This window comes from Crotalus tigris, unplaced genomic scaffold (assembly GCF_016545835.1).
Source record: "Crotalus tigris isolate CLP2741 ecotype Arizona unplaced genomic scaffold, ASM1654583v1 scf7180000017989.1554031673:749699, whole genome shotgun sequence".
NCBI classification, from domain to species: Eukaryota; Metazoa; Chordata; class Lepidosauria; order Squamata; family Viperidae; genus Crotalus; species Crotalus tigris.
This window is the reverse complement of record NW_024096759.1, coordinates 657,395-669,302: the sequence shown is the minus strand read 5'-3', so window position 1 is coordinate 669,302 and position 11,908 is coordinate 657,395. Positions and strand designations below refer to the sequence as shown.

Sequence of the window (11,908 nt, the reverse complement as noted above, 5' to 3'; positions counted from 1 at the left end):
GGTTCAGACCATGTGTATCTCCTTGCTTTTGTTTGCACTGCCTACTCCTAGGCAATCCTGAGATCAATTATCCTGAGTCTAAATCAATTAGACTTCATATTGTGCTCATAGTCCATGCTGATAAAGTCTTTAGAAATTATGTTTAATTATCACATGCCAAAAAAACTGCTATTTGTATTATAGTTTGGCTTGATAAATAGTGGGAGATTAGTGGGAAGAGCAAATAAGGGGGGGGGGTGAGTAAGAACCATGGACCTGGGCTCCAGCATAGATCCATTGCTTAGCAATAGCAGGGACCTGATACACTGCAGTAATCCTCTGGCATAATTCAAATTGTGAAACTTTCCTTTGTACTATTAAATCTGGGGATTTCCCAGTTGATCTTTCCTCCTTTCCTGCCTCCCAGATTCAGTTTTGCCCGATTTCATTCCCAAAACCTTGGGAATTCCTGTCCACCTGCACACCAAGGTCTTCTGGCCTCATCCATCTCCCACCCGGCTCTAGAATTGCTTAATGGACTGTGTTATTTCCCAAAACTCAGCTGCTTTTGTCAGGGTGGGGTTAGCCAACAACACGTTTGGAGGGAGGAAAACCAACATTTCATAAGCAGCTGCCCCGCACGGCTGCTGTCAGTACCAAAATAGCAGCAGAGAAACTGAAAGGCAGACGGGAAAGAGAGGCAGGAATGCAGAGGGCTCATCTGCTCCTTTACATCGCCAGTGTCCTTGGGGCACTTGGCACAGGTAAGCTAAAAAATTCGAGAAACAGCTGGTGAGTTTCCTCCAGGTGCCCAGAGCAAGATTGGGCTTGGCGGAAGCTAATGGCTCTTGAAGCCTGAAACTTCTCAGACTTTTATTCTGCTGAAAATGATGCCACAAGGGTGTAGGAGAAGGGTTGTCACATGAAAATAATGACGTTTGTAAAGGTATGGGGTTTTTTTTCCAGTTCCCCTGTTGGAACTCTTTGCTAGTGAAATTTGCTGCTTTCTCCTTTTCGCCAGTCTTTGCTACCTGTATTTTGCATAGCTGCTTTTTGACATCTGTAAAACAAGGGATTGATTGTCTATTTAATTTTAGCAGCTAAAGCTATTAACTGCCCAGCATAAGGAAACTCTAGATCAGTGGTCCCCAACCTTTTGGGCACCAGGGACCCGTTCCATGGAGAGAGTTTTTCGATGGACTGGAGGGTGTGTAATTTTGTGTGCTGCTTGCATCCCGTGGATGGGGCTTTCCTTGTTTGTGTGGACTGGTTGCTGGCATGCCGTGGCCCAGGACCGGTCCACAGACCGGGGAGTTGGGGATCCCTGCTCTAGATAATATTGCAACTGTGTTGTGGATTAACAAGGCCCCTTCAATTGCTATGCTAAAAAAATAAATAAATCACAAAGTTAGAATAATGAAACTTCAGAGGGAGGAACCACAGTTCTATCAAATTTGGACGGATTTAACAGTTTATCTCAATAGCAATAGTCCACAATATGGCGACATTTTATGCCTGGTAAATTTGTGTGTGTAAACTGTGATTTTTTTTAGCAGAGATTTTGTAACTTTCTATGTTTTTTCACTGTGCATCTTGGATTTAATCATAGTTTAATCATAATCATGTTAATCATAGTTCAATAAAAATTATTTCTAGCTGCTTTTTGACATGCAAAAATATTGGACGGAGGACTTATAATGGTTCTTCAATAAGAGGCAGCTTTTAAGAACCAACATTCAGTGATGTAGGCAGCCTTATATACAGTCACTTATCTGAGATGGTATAGGTTCTCCTGCTTGAGCAGGGGGCTGGACTAGAAGACCTCCAGGGTCCCTTCCAGCTCTATTCTATTCTAACTTATATGACAATGTCTGTGCTTTATATGCAATGCTTATGAAAAATAATAAAGATATTGTTACACAGAATTTTTGGCATTTGGAGTCTAAGAGAGGAGAAAGCTTTCAAAATGAATTTTGAGTTTTGAAATCAAACGTTATCATTTCCTTTCTGAATTGAAAAGCCAGAAATGGGCAAAGGTCTGTTTCAAAATCTATTGAAATGCCCTGGATGTTTTTCAAAATCATTTAAGTGTAAAAATTGTGAATGCAATGTATCTTTTTGTTAATGAATCCTTTACACTTTAATGCATACACAATAGGTTTCATTTTATTCTTACAAGGAAGTTTTCAGCATATTTTAAGGCATTTGTCATTTATAAAGCATAGTGTGATCACCTGGGTTTTTCCCTTTTTCCAGTGTATGAAAAGCTATATACGGACAAAGGCTTACATTTCATTTATTTAACTAATCTTATTTGTTTATTTAATTTATACAGCTGCCCATCTCAAACACATGATTCTGGGCGCCTAGCAATCTTTAGAAACAAAATAACAAACATTATAGTCCTTCTTAAAAATAATTGCACGGGAAAAGCATAATCTCAGAAAGAAACGTTTATAAGCCTAGCACTTTTCCTGATTTATGCAAAGATTTATTTACTGGCTTCCGCAATTTAACAGCAGCTTACACAAGGCTAAGCATATCTAAGTAAGAATTAAACTGAGATTTGCCACAAAGATAAAGATAAAAGGTTGACTAAGACTTCCATCCTTCCGAGGTCGGTAAAATGAGAACCCAGACTGTTGGGGGCAATATGCTGACTCTGTAAACCGCTTAGATAGGGGCCAGGGCTGTAAAGCACCGTGAAGCGGTATATAAATCTAAGTGCTACTGCTATTGCTAAAAAGTAGAGTGGCTGTGTTCTCTTTCTTAAAGTACTTGGCTTGCTTTTTGCAAGATTGTAATCAGTTTTTCAGGCCATTTATAATGGTTTGTGTTTGTTTGGTCTGCTTCTGTCAGAAATAAGACAGGCCTAAGGCCTAGAAAGTTTTTGGCTATTGGTTTGAGGCTTACGGGACTTTCAGAAACAATCCTTCCTAAACAAACTGGATTAGCTATTACACTAAGTACACTAAATTGCAGGGTTATTGACAGACCTGGACATTTCCCAATAGGAAGAATTCGTCGCTATTACATCATCCCTTTTTATAAATGTGTGCACCCTTGCACACATGCAAAAGATAAACCAATTGTCTCTCAGAGGCGTGTAATCCCTAGTTTACCAAATATTGCAGGACTTCATTTCTCAGCAACATCCAATATACATGGCTAATGGGGAGGGATGCTGGGAGTTTAAGTGAACCACACACAAAGGGCTAGATGGCTTCTCTGTAAAGCAGAATTTCTCAGTCTTAGCAGCTTCAAGATGTGTGGAACTCCCAGAATTCCCTAGTCAGCATGGAGCATTGTGGGAGTTGATCTCTACACACGGTAAAGCTGCCAGGGTTAAAAACTGCTGTTCTAAAGGGACATATTTGCTCACAAAGGACCCCTCCCCATAATGCAGTGTTTCTCAACCTTGACAATTTTAAGGCATGTGGACTTCAACTCCCAGAATTCCACAGCCAGCATTGCTGGCTGTGGAATTCTGGGAGTTGAAGTCCACATGCCTTAAAATTGTCAAGGTTGAGAAACACTGCCATAATGCATTTTGCTAAAAGCCCACACTCTCGATTACACACATTGTCGGAAGGGGGAGGGGGGAACCACAGCTGCCATCTTGACTTTATTGACCCCATCCCCTATGTTTTATTTCCAAGGCCAAATGCCTTGCATTTCCTTGTATTCTAGTAAACTTCAGCAGACCTTTGTGATTTTGGACTGCCAGTGAGAAGGGAGAGAATCTTGCCTCGTGGACTACAGTAGTCCTCGACTTACAATAGTTCATTTAGTGACTGTTCAAAGTTACAATGGCCCTGAAAAAAAGTGATGTATGACAATTTTTCAGACTTACGACCATTGCCGCATCCCCATGGTGACGTGATCAAAATTCAGGCACTTGGCAACTGACTCATATTTGTGACAATTGCAGTGTCCTAGGGTCCTGTGAGCACCCTTTACGGCCTTCTGACAAGGGAATCCAGATTCACTTAACAACCTTGTCACCAACTTAACAACTGCAATGATTCACTTAATAAGTGTGGCAAGAAAGGTCGACAAATGGGGGCAAAACTCATTTAACAACTGTCTTGCTTAGCCACAGGATGTCAACGCTGCTAACATCGGATGTTCTTGCTTTGACAACAGATGGAAATGCAGCCATTTTTCTCTATTGCTTTTAGAGTTAGTTGATGCTGGGAAGGGGAATATGGATGAGAGTCCAGCTAGTTATAACAATAATAACTCAGCCGTGGGAACCCAAGGTCCTTGGGCCCAGAATTGATAGAGTTTTGGCAGGCTGGAGAGCTGGGGAGAAAGCCTGCGCTTCAAGCTAATTGGGGAATGTGATTTATGACTGCTAATTGGAGGAGGGCATTGCGCTTTGCTACTTTGTACCATGGGAGGGAATTTAGTTTTTGGTTTCGACTATGTAGTGCCGATATTTTGTTTCTCGAATAAAAGATTCTTTAAGGCAGTGGTTCTCAACCTTTTTAATGCCGCGACCCCCAATCGGTCGTAAGTCGAGGACTACTCAACTGGTGCAGCACCGTTTGCAGAATGGGACTTTTGGCGGGCTCAGCAGGGCAGAGACAGCCTGGACAATTCCTACTGGCTTTTGAAAGCCAATAGAATTAGACTCTATTCAAGAGAATCTATTCTATTGCAGCGGTTCTCAACCTATGGGGTCGATCGACCACTTTTCGGGGGTCGCCAAAGGCACCATTTTGTCCCCTCCGGGGGCACCGCCGCACATGTGCGCCGCGCATGGGGCGGCGCGCGCCTCTGGGGGGCGGCATCATGCATGCGCGCCGCGCATGGGGGCGGCGTCATGCACGCGCGCCGCGCATGGGGGCGGCGTCATGCATGCACGGTGCGCATGGGGGCGGCACCGCGCATGTGCGCCACGCGCGGGGGCGCCACCACGCATGCGTGCCACGCACCAGGCCCCTGCCCCCATGTGCGCCGCACCGCGCATGCGCATAACGTTTGTGTGACGGGGGTCGCCATCACACAAACGTTGAGAACCGCTGTTCTATTGGCTTTCAAAAGCCAATAGAATAAAAGGGAGTAGCACAGCTAAGGAAAAGGAGAAAAAAATGGCGGACTGTGTTGTTTGGCGACCCCCGTGAAATGGTCGTTCGACCCCAAATGGGGTCCCAACCCTCAGGTTGAGAAGCACTGCTTTAAGGTAAACAATGCCTCGGAGTTCTTTTGAAGAGTTTCATCTGTCGGAAACCATGACACAGAAATTTTGGGTTCAATTGTAGTCGTAAGCCGAAGACTACCCTATGCATCCCACAGCCAAAGGAAAAGGATGGCCCCATCTTTCTTTCTGCAAAGATGGGGTCCAGATGCAGCTTTCAAAATGTGGGGTCATAGAATATGACTAATTTCAGATTTTGGAAGTGGGGGGGGTTCAAATGCAAACTAAGCCCACCCTTCCCCGATATAGCTCCACGCAAAGGAACAGGGAGACCAATTCCCAGCTTCCCAAACCGGTGTGACTCCAGATTGCCTTCGTACTGCACTGCTTGAGGTAAAATGGCCCTGGGTTACTTCTCCTTTCATACCCTTTTTTTAAAATGGGGAATTGTATTAAGGCAAGATAGTTTCAGAGCTTGACCTAAAAGAAAATGAGTTCCTTGGACTTCAGGGTAAAGGAAAGGGGAAAAGGAATTCATTGAATCGAGATGTCCTTAACTTTAAGTTTTAATTTATTCAGGTTTTACTGTAAACGTATTTTTTATGTCTTTAAGCCACCCAGAGTTACTTATGGTAAAATGGGTGGCCAATAAAATTTATTTATTTATAAACAAACAAACAAACAAACAAACAAATAAAGACTTAGGGTAAATACATTCAGTACAGGTAGTCCTCAACTTGCAACCTTTTGTGGTTCAAAGTTACAACAGCACTGAAGAAAGTATCTGATGACAGTTTTTCGCACTTAAGACCGTTGCACCACCTCCATGGTCACGTGATTATAATTTGGATGGATGGTGCTGGCTCATATTTATGACGGTCGCAATGTCCCACAGTCATGTGATCATCTTTTGCGAACTTCTGACAAGCAAAGTCAATGGGGAAGCCACATTCACTTAACAACTGGGTTACTAATTTAACCACTGCAGTGCTTCGCTTAACACCTGTGGCAAGATAGGTCGTAAAATGGGGCAAAACTCACTTAACAGAAAGCTTAGCGACAGAAATTTTGCTCTTAGTTATGGTCGAGGACTATCTATATATAACACCACAGTCCTCAGATCTTGAGTAATATTTTACTCAACCCTGAGTTAAGGTTTGCCTTTCAAAATAAGCCCTGAGGCTAGCTTTCACCTCAGGTAACAGCCCCGGCTCACAGCAGTTTTCGAACAACGAAAATAATGTGAAAATCCTCTCCTACAATGGGTCATTGCAACGGGGGAGGACAAAACCTCAAATCCCTGGCCTAGCTCCTGATGTCCCCTAGAGGGAGGCAAAAAAGTCAAGATGGAAGCCACAGCCAAACAATCAAACTCTATCTCTTTTGCAATGCAAGTAAAAAAAAAATAGCAGGATTGAGGTGGCCATTTTGATTTCCTGCCTGTGCGTTGCAAGGGAAAGCTAAAGAAAGGTATCTCCTTTATAAAGGCAGTCCTCATTTAGGGACTATCTGAGGTTACAATGTACCTCCCCAAAACTACCTAGGACCCAGTTCTGAAGTTCCAATAGTCACAGCCCCACGTGGTCAATTTATCACATTTTGGATACTTGGCCACCAACTCACATTTACGGCCATTGGCAGCTTCCTGGGGTGATGTGACTGCAGTTTTTGACATTTTTTGCCATTTCCCATCATTTACTTCCCGTTTCCAACAAAAAAACAGCCCTTGAAGACATGTTTGCTTAACAACTGTTGCATAACTTAACAACCACCACCAGAAAGATTGTCAAATCTGGCACGGTTAAGTGGTGATCTGCCACATCTTACAACCATAATTCTACGCTCAATTTCAGTCACAGGTTGAGCGCTACCTGTACACCTTGACCTGAAAACTTTTACACATTTGGCTGGGATCAAAACCCTGCCCTTTGCACATAAGAAATAGGCTTCCGTCATGTGGTTGCATCGCCATCTTGACTTTTTTGACTTCTCCATCCTGAGGAGTTAAATTGAAGGCTTATCATTGCGTTTAGCTGGAATTTGAAACAAAGGCTTGTTGTTGACTCCAAATTCTGATCCCTGAGGACAGAAAAACAGTTTCTGCCCCTCTGACTCAAATGCTAAGATTCAAGGACACGGTTCTTGATAAGCTAGGTTTATTACAGATACTTGGAAATCTATAATTAAAGCGGAAAGCCAGCAATTACCAACTAGTTGCCTGAAGCCATCCATATCGCACTCCTGAGGTTCAAAATTTAGGCCAGTGTTTCTCAACCTCAGCCATTTTAAGATGTGTGGACTTCAACTCCCAGAAATCCTCAACTGGGGAATTCTGGGAATTGAAGTCCACACGTCTTAAAATGGCTAAGGCTGAGAAACACTGCCTTAGGGATCTTCCCCCCCCCCCCAGTGACCCAAAAGGAACCTATTCTCTCTCTCTCTCTCTCTCTCTCTCCCTCTTTCTCTCTCTCTCTCTCTCTCTCTCTCTCTCTCTCTCTCACACACACACACACACACACACACACACACACACACACAAACTCACCTTTTGAAAAAGCACCTTTGAGACAATTACAATCATGTTACTAACTTAATGTTATGGTTCCGGCTAATGAAACACTTCAAAGAACTTCCAGGCATTGATTTTCCTACAAATACTGTATATTCTTGCTTTGACACTTAACAGCTGCAGTGATTCACTGAACAACTGTGGCAAGAAATGGGACAAAACTCACCTAAATTACTTAACAACTGTCTCACTTAGCAGCAGACATTTTGGGCTCAATTGTGGTCGTAAGTCGAGGATTATCTGTATAGACTCTGGTCCCGCCTTTAGGCCTGAAGTCAGAACTGGGAGTTTGGGCCAGTCCCTTCCCCCAGTTCTAGGGAAAATCATTTCTGAAAAACATTGCCAAGAAAATCACATGGATTTTTTCCTGTAGTTGCTGGGAGTCAAGACTGACTTGCAGTCATCAAAAGCAAAATTAAAACTCATATAGCCTAAAGGTTGGCTATTCAGGATCTGGAATGGTGTTTCTCAACCATCAACTTTAGCTTCATTCCACACATCTTAAATTAAATACTGCATCCAGTTTTGATCATCACATTACAAATAAGATGTCGAGACTTTGGAAAAAGTGCAAGGAACAGCAACTAAGACGATTAAAGACCTGGAGACAAAAACGTTGCAGGATTTGGGTTTCGCTAGTCTAGAGAAAAGAAGAATTAGGGGGGACATGATAGCAGTGTTCCAGTACTGGAGAGGTTGCCACAAAGAAGAGGGGGTCAATTTATTTTCCAAAGCACCAGAAGGCAAGACAAGAAGCAATGGATGGAAACTAATCAAGGAGAGAAGCAATCTGGAATTAAGGGAAAACTTAAGGACAATTAACCAGTGGAATGGATTGCCTTCAGAAGTTGTGGATTCTTCATCAGTGGAGCTATTTAAGAGACTGGACAGCCACTTGTCTGAAATGGTATAGGGCAGTGGTGGTGAACCTATCGCACGCGTGCCACAGGCGACACTCAGAGCAGCCTTTGTGGGCACACGTGCCGCCGCTGCCAGCAGCTTGCGCAGGTCCATTAGGCCACCGCCGCCGCCCGGAGCGGCAGCCCCACCCAGCACAAAGGAGGCGAAGTGTCCAGCTAGCAAGCTCGAGTAGAGGTGGTAGAGCACGCCCACACCCAGCCAGCCAAAGGCCACCCTGAGCAGGGAAAGCCAGATCCACATTGGCGCCAAGCCCCCCTAGTCCCAGCTAGGGTTGAGTGCCTCTCCCCATCTATGCTGGGCCTTCTACCCATCACTCCACCCGCCAGAGACTTCCTGGATCTCCCCCAACCCTGCCGGGCCTCCAGAAGCATCCCCCATTAGTAACATCGAGGTGGCCATGCCCACCGCAGCCCTGCCCACCCAGCATGGGAAAACTTCCTGACAGTGAGAACAATTCACCGGTGGAACAGCTTTGCCTTCAGAAGTTGTGGGTGCTTCATCACGGGAGGTTTTTAAAAAGAGACTGGACAGACACCTGTATAGGATCCCCTGCTTGGGCAGGGGACAGGACTAGAAGACCTCCAAGGTCCCTTCCAGCTCTAGTCTGATTGACTGATAATTGGCAAGGTTGAGAAACGCTGACTTAGAAAAGAGGTTAACACTGGAATCCTTTTAATGTTTTCTTGTGCTTCTTCCCATCAGATGTCGTGGATGCTCGCTGTGATTTGACGAAGCCATACGAAATTATAGGAGGCAAAACAGTGCTGCTGGAGAACGACACATTGCTTCAGTATATATGCCCAGATAGCCAATATCCATACCCTACCGAGTACCGGAAATGCGAGAACGGGTACTGGAGCACTATGAGAAATAAAGAGGACAGGGTCATCTTCCAGGCGAGGTGCCGAGGTATAATTTAATTTCTAAATTTTAAAAAAGAGAGCCTGCCTTTCGGCTGGCCATGAAAGCAATGAGGGGTTATCTGTGTTCTGGAGCTCGTATTTTTAGGGCCTCTTTTGATGTCATGGGGGACTCATAGCTTTGCTGGCATCCAAATGTGTTTCAGCTCCATCTGAAACCTTCCTGCTCGTCTTCTGCTACCAGGGATGCTGAGCATTTATTCCAAAGATGAGACCTAATGGTTTTACTATAAAAAAATTGGTATCATCTTATCTTAGAAGTCTTTCTTCCTCATTGAATTGGGGTTGACGTCAAAGAAAATACTAGATATATAACTTGGACGGTCTATATTGCCAACCCTATTCTACCTCCACAACAAGGTCAGAACATGTGTGGTCCTTTAAAAACTATCATCAGTGACTCTCTTTAACCATGGGATTGGGATAAGTCAGGGCTCTTCAAACTTGGCCCTTTTATGACTTGTGGACTTGAATTCTGGGAGTTGAAGTCCACAAGTCATAAAAGGGCCAAGTTTGAAGACCCCTGGGATAAGTGAATATAAGTGGCTGCTTAGTTGTGTGTTGAGGTGCCACTAGTGCAGGGGTCTTCAAACTTGGCCCTGGCTGAGGAATTCTGGGAGTTGAAGTCCACAAGTCATAAAAGGGCCAAGTTTGAGGACCCCTGCACTAGTGACATTACAGCCAGAAAGATGCTCTTCATTTATTATCTGTCAGTCTATTTCTGAACACAGCTTAGCATGAACACCTCTTTGAGAAAGGGAGTTGTGCCCCATCATTGAAAGAAGCAACGGAATGTTTTTCCCAAAAGTACTTTTTAAAAAAGGCAACTAGACTTTTGGGGGGTTTTTTCCTCTAAAACATTTTGCTTCTCATCCAAGAAGTTTCTTCAGCTCTTGGATGAGAAGCGAAACATTTTCAAGGAACCCCCCCCCCCCAAAAAAAAATCCAGTTGTTTTTTGCAAAGGCACCTTTGGGACACCCATGACTGGATGATTGAAAATGTCCATGGACATTTATTTAGTGTTGTGTTTATTTTTCAAGAGGTAATCCTTTGGTCCAGCCATTCTGGACAAGTTCTGACCCATCTCAAGTTATCCCTTCGGAGGGAAGGTGACAAAGATGGTGGTAGGGTGTCAACTACAGAAGATCTTGAATGAAGCATATTATCTACATTCCTCTCAATCTGGGTTAAGGTGACTACATGGGTTGTTCTTATGGATGACCAGCAATGTGGGCTGGATGGAGGAAGTACAATCCTCTTAGTCCTGCTGGTTCTCTCAGCAACATAGAAAGTCTGAAATTCTGTTATAAGGTGTTACAGATGTTTATTTATTTTTATTTTTAAAATTTATAAGCCGCCCCACTCCTGAAGGACTCTGGGCGGCTAACAATAAAAAACACATAAAACATAACAAAGCAACAATACAAAAACAATCATCCGGGGTAAGGTTTTATAAACCCCAGGCCTGCCGGAAAAGCCAGGTCTTAAGTAGCTTACGGAAGACCAACAGGGTGGGAGCGGTCCTAATCTCCGGGGGGAGCTAGTTCCAAAGCGTGGGCGCCATCACAGAGAAGGCCCTCCTCTGAGGCCCCGCCAAATGGCACTGCTTGGCCGACGGGGCCTGAAGGAGGCCTAGCCTGTGGGATCTAACTGGACGTAGGGAACTATGAGGTAGTAAGCGGTCTCGCAAATAGCCTGGCCCTGAGCCATATAGGGCTTTAAAGGTAATGACCAACACCTTGAATTGGACCCGGAGACCAATAGGCAACCAGTGCAGCTCACAGAGGATAGGTGTAACGTGGGTGTATCGAGGAGCACCCACTATCACTTGCACGGCTGCATTCTGGACCAACTGTAGTCTCTGAATACTTTTCAAGGGTAGCCCCATGTAGAGCGCGTTGCAGTAGTCCAAATGTGAGGTGACAAGGGCATGAGTGACTGTAAGGAGAGCCTCCCGGTCCAGGTAGGGTCACAACTGGTGCAACAGGCGAACTTGTGCAAAGGTCCTCCCAGCCACAGCCGTCAATTGATGTTCCAAATTCAGCTATGGATCAAGGAGGACACCCAAGTTGCGAACCCGCTCCGAAGGGGGTATATTTTCCCCCGCAAGAATCAACACTGGACAGTCGACATGATCCTTGGGAGGCAACATCCAAAGCCACTCGGTCTTGTCAGGATTGAGCCTGAGTCTGTTAACCCCCATCCAGACCCTCACGGCTTCGAGGCAACGGCCCATCACATCGGCCGCTTCACTGAGAGAGCTCGGGGAGGAGATATATAACTGGGTATCATCAGCATACTGATGAAACCTCACCCCGTGCTGTCTGATGATCTCACCCAGCGGCTTCATATAAATGTTAAATAGGAGGGGAGAG

At 44.6% G+C, this 11,908-nt stretch overlaps 1 protein-coding gene across 1 annotated transcript in view; it reads left to right on the top strand.

Annotated features, from left to right (window-relative positions):
* The first annotated feature begins 444 nt into the window (after positions 1-444).
* LOC120309288 (complement factor B-like) overlaps positions 445-11,908 on the top strand; it is a 44,517-nt gene continuing 33,053 nt past the window's right edge. The window contains exons 1-2 of the mRNA XM_039346370.1: positions 445-743; positions 9,315-9,521. Of these exons, the coding sequence (XP_039202304.1) occupies positions 686-743; positions 9,315-9,521 (265 nt within the window). The 5' untranslated portion in view covers positions 445-685. The remainder of the gene's footprint in view (positions 744-9,314; positions 9,522-11,908) is intronic.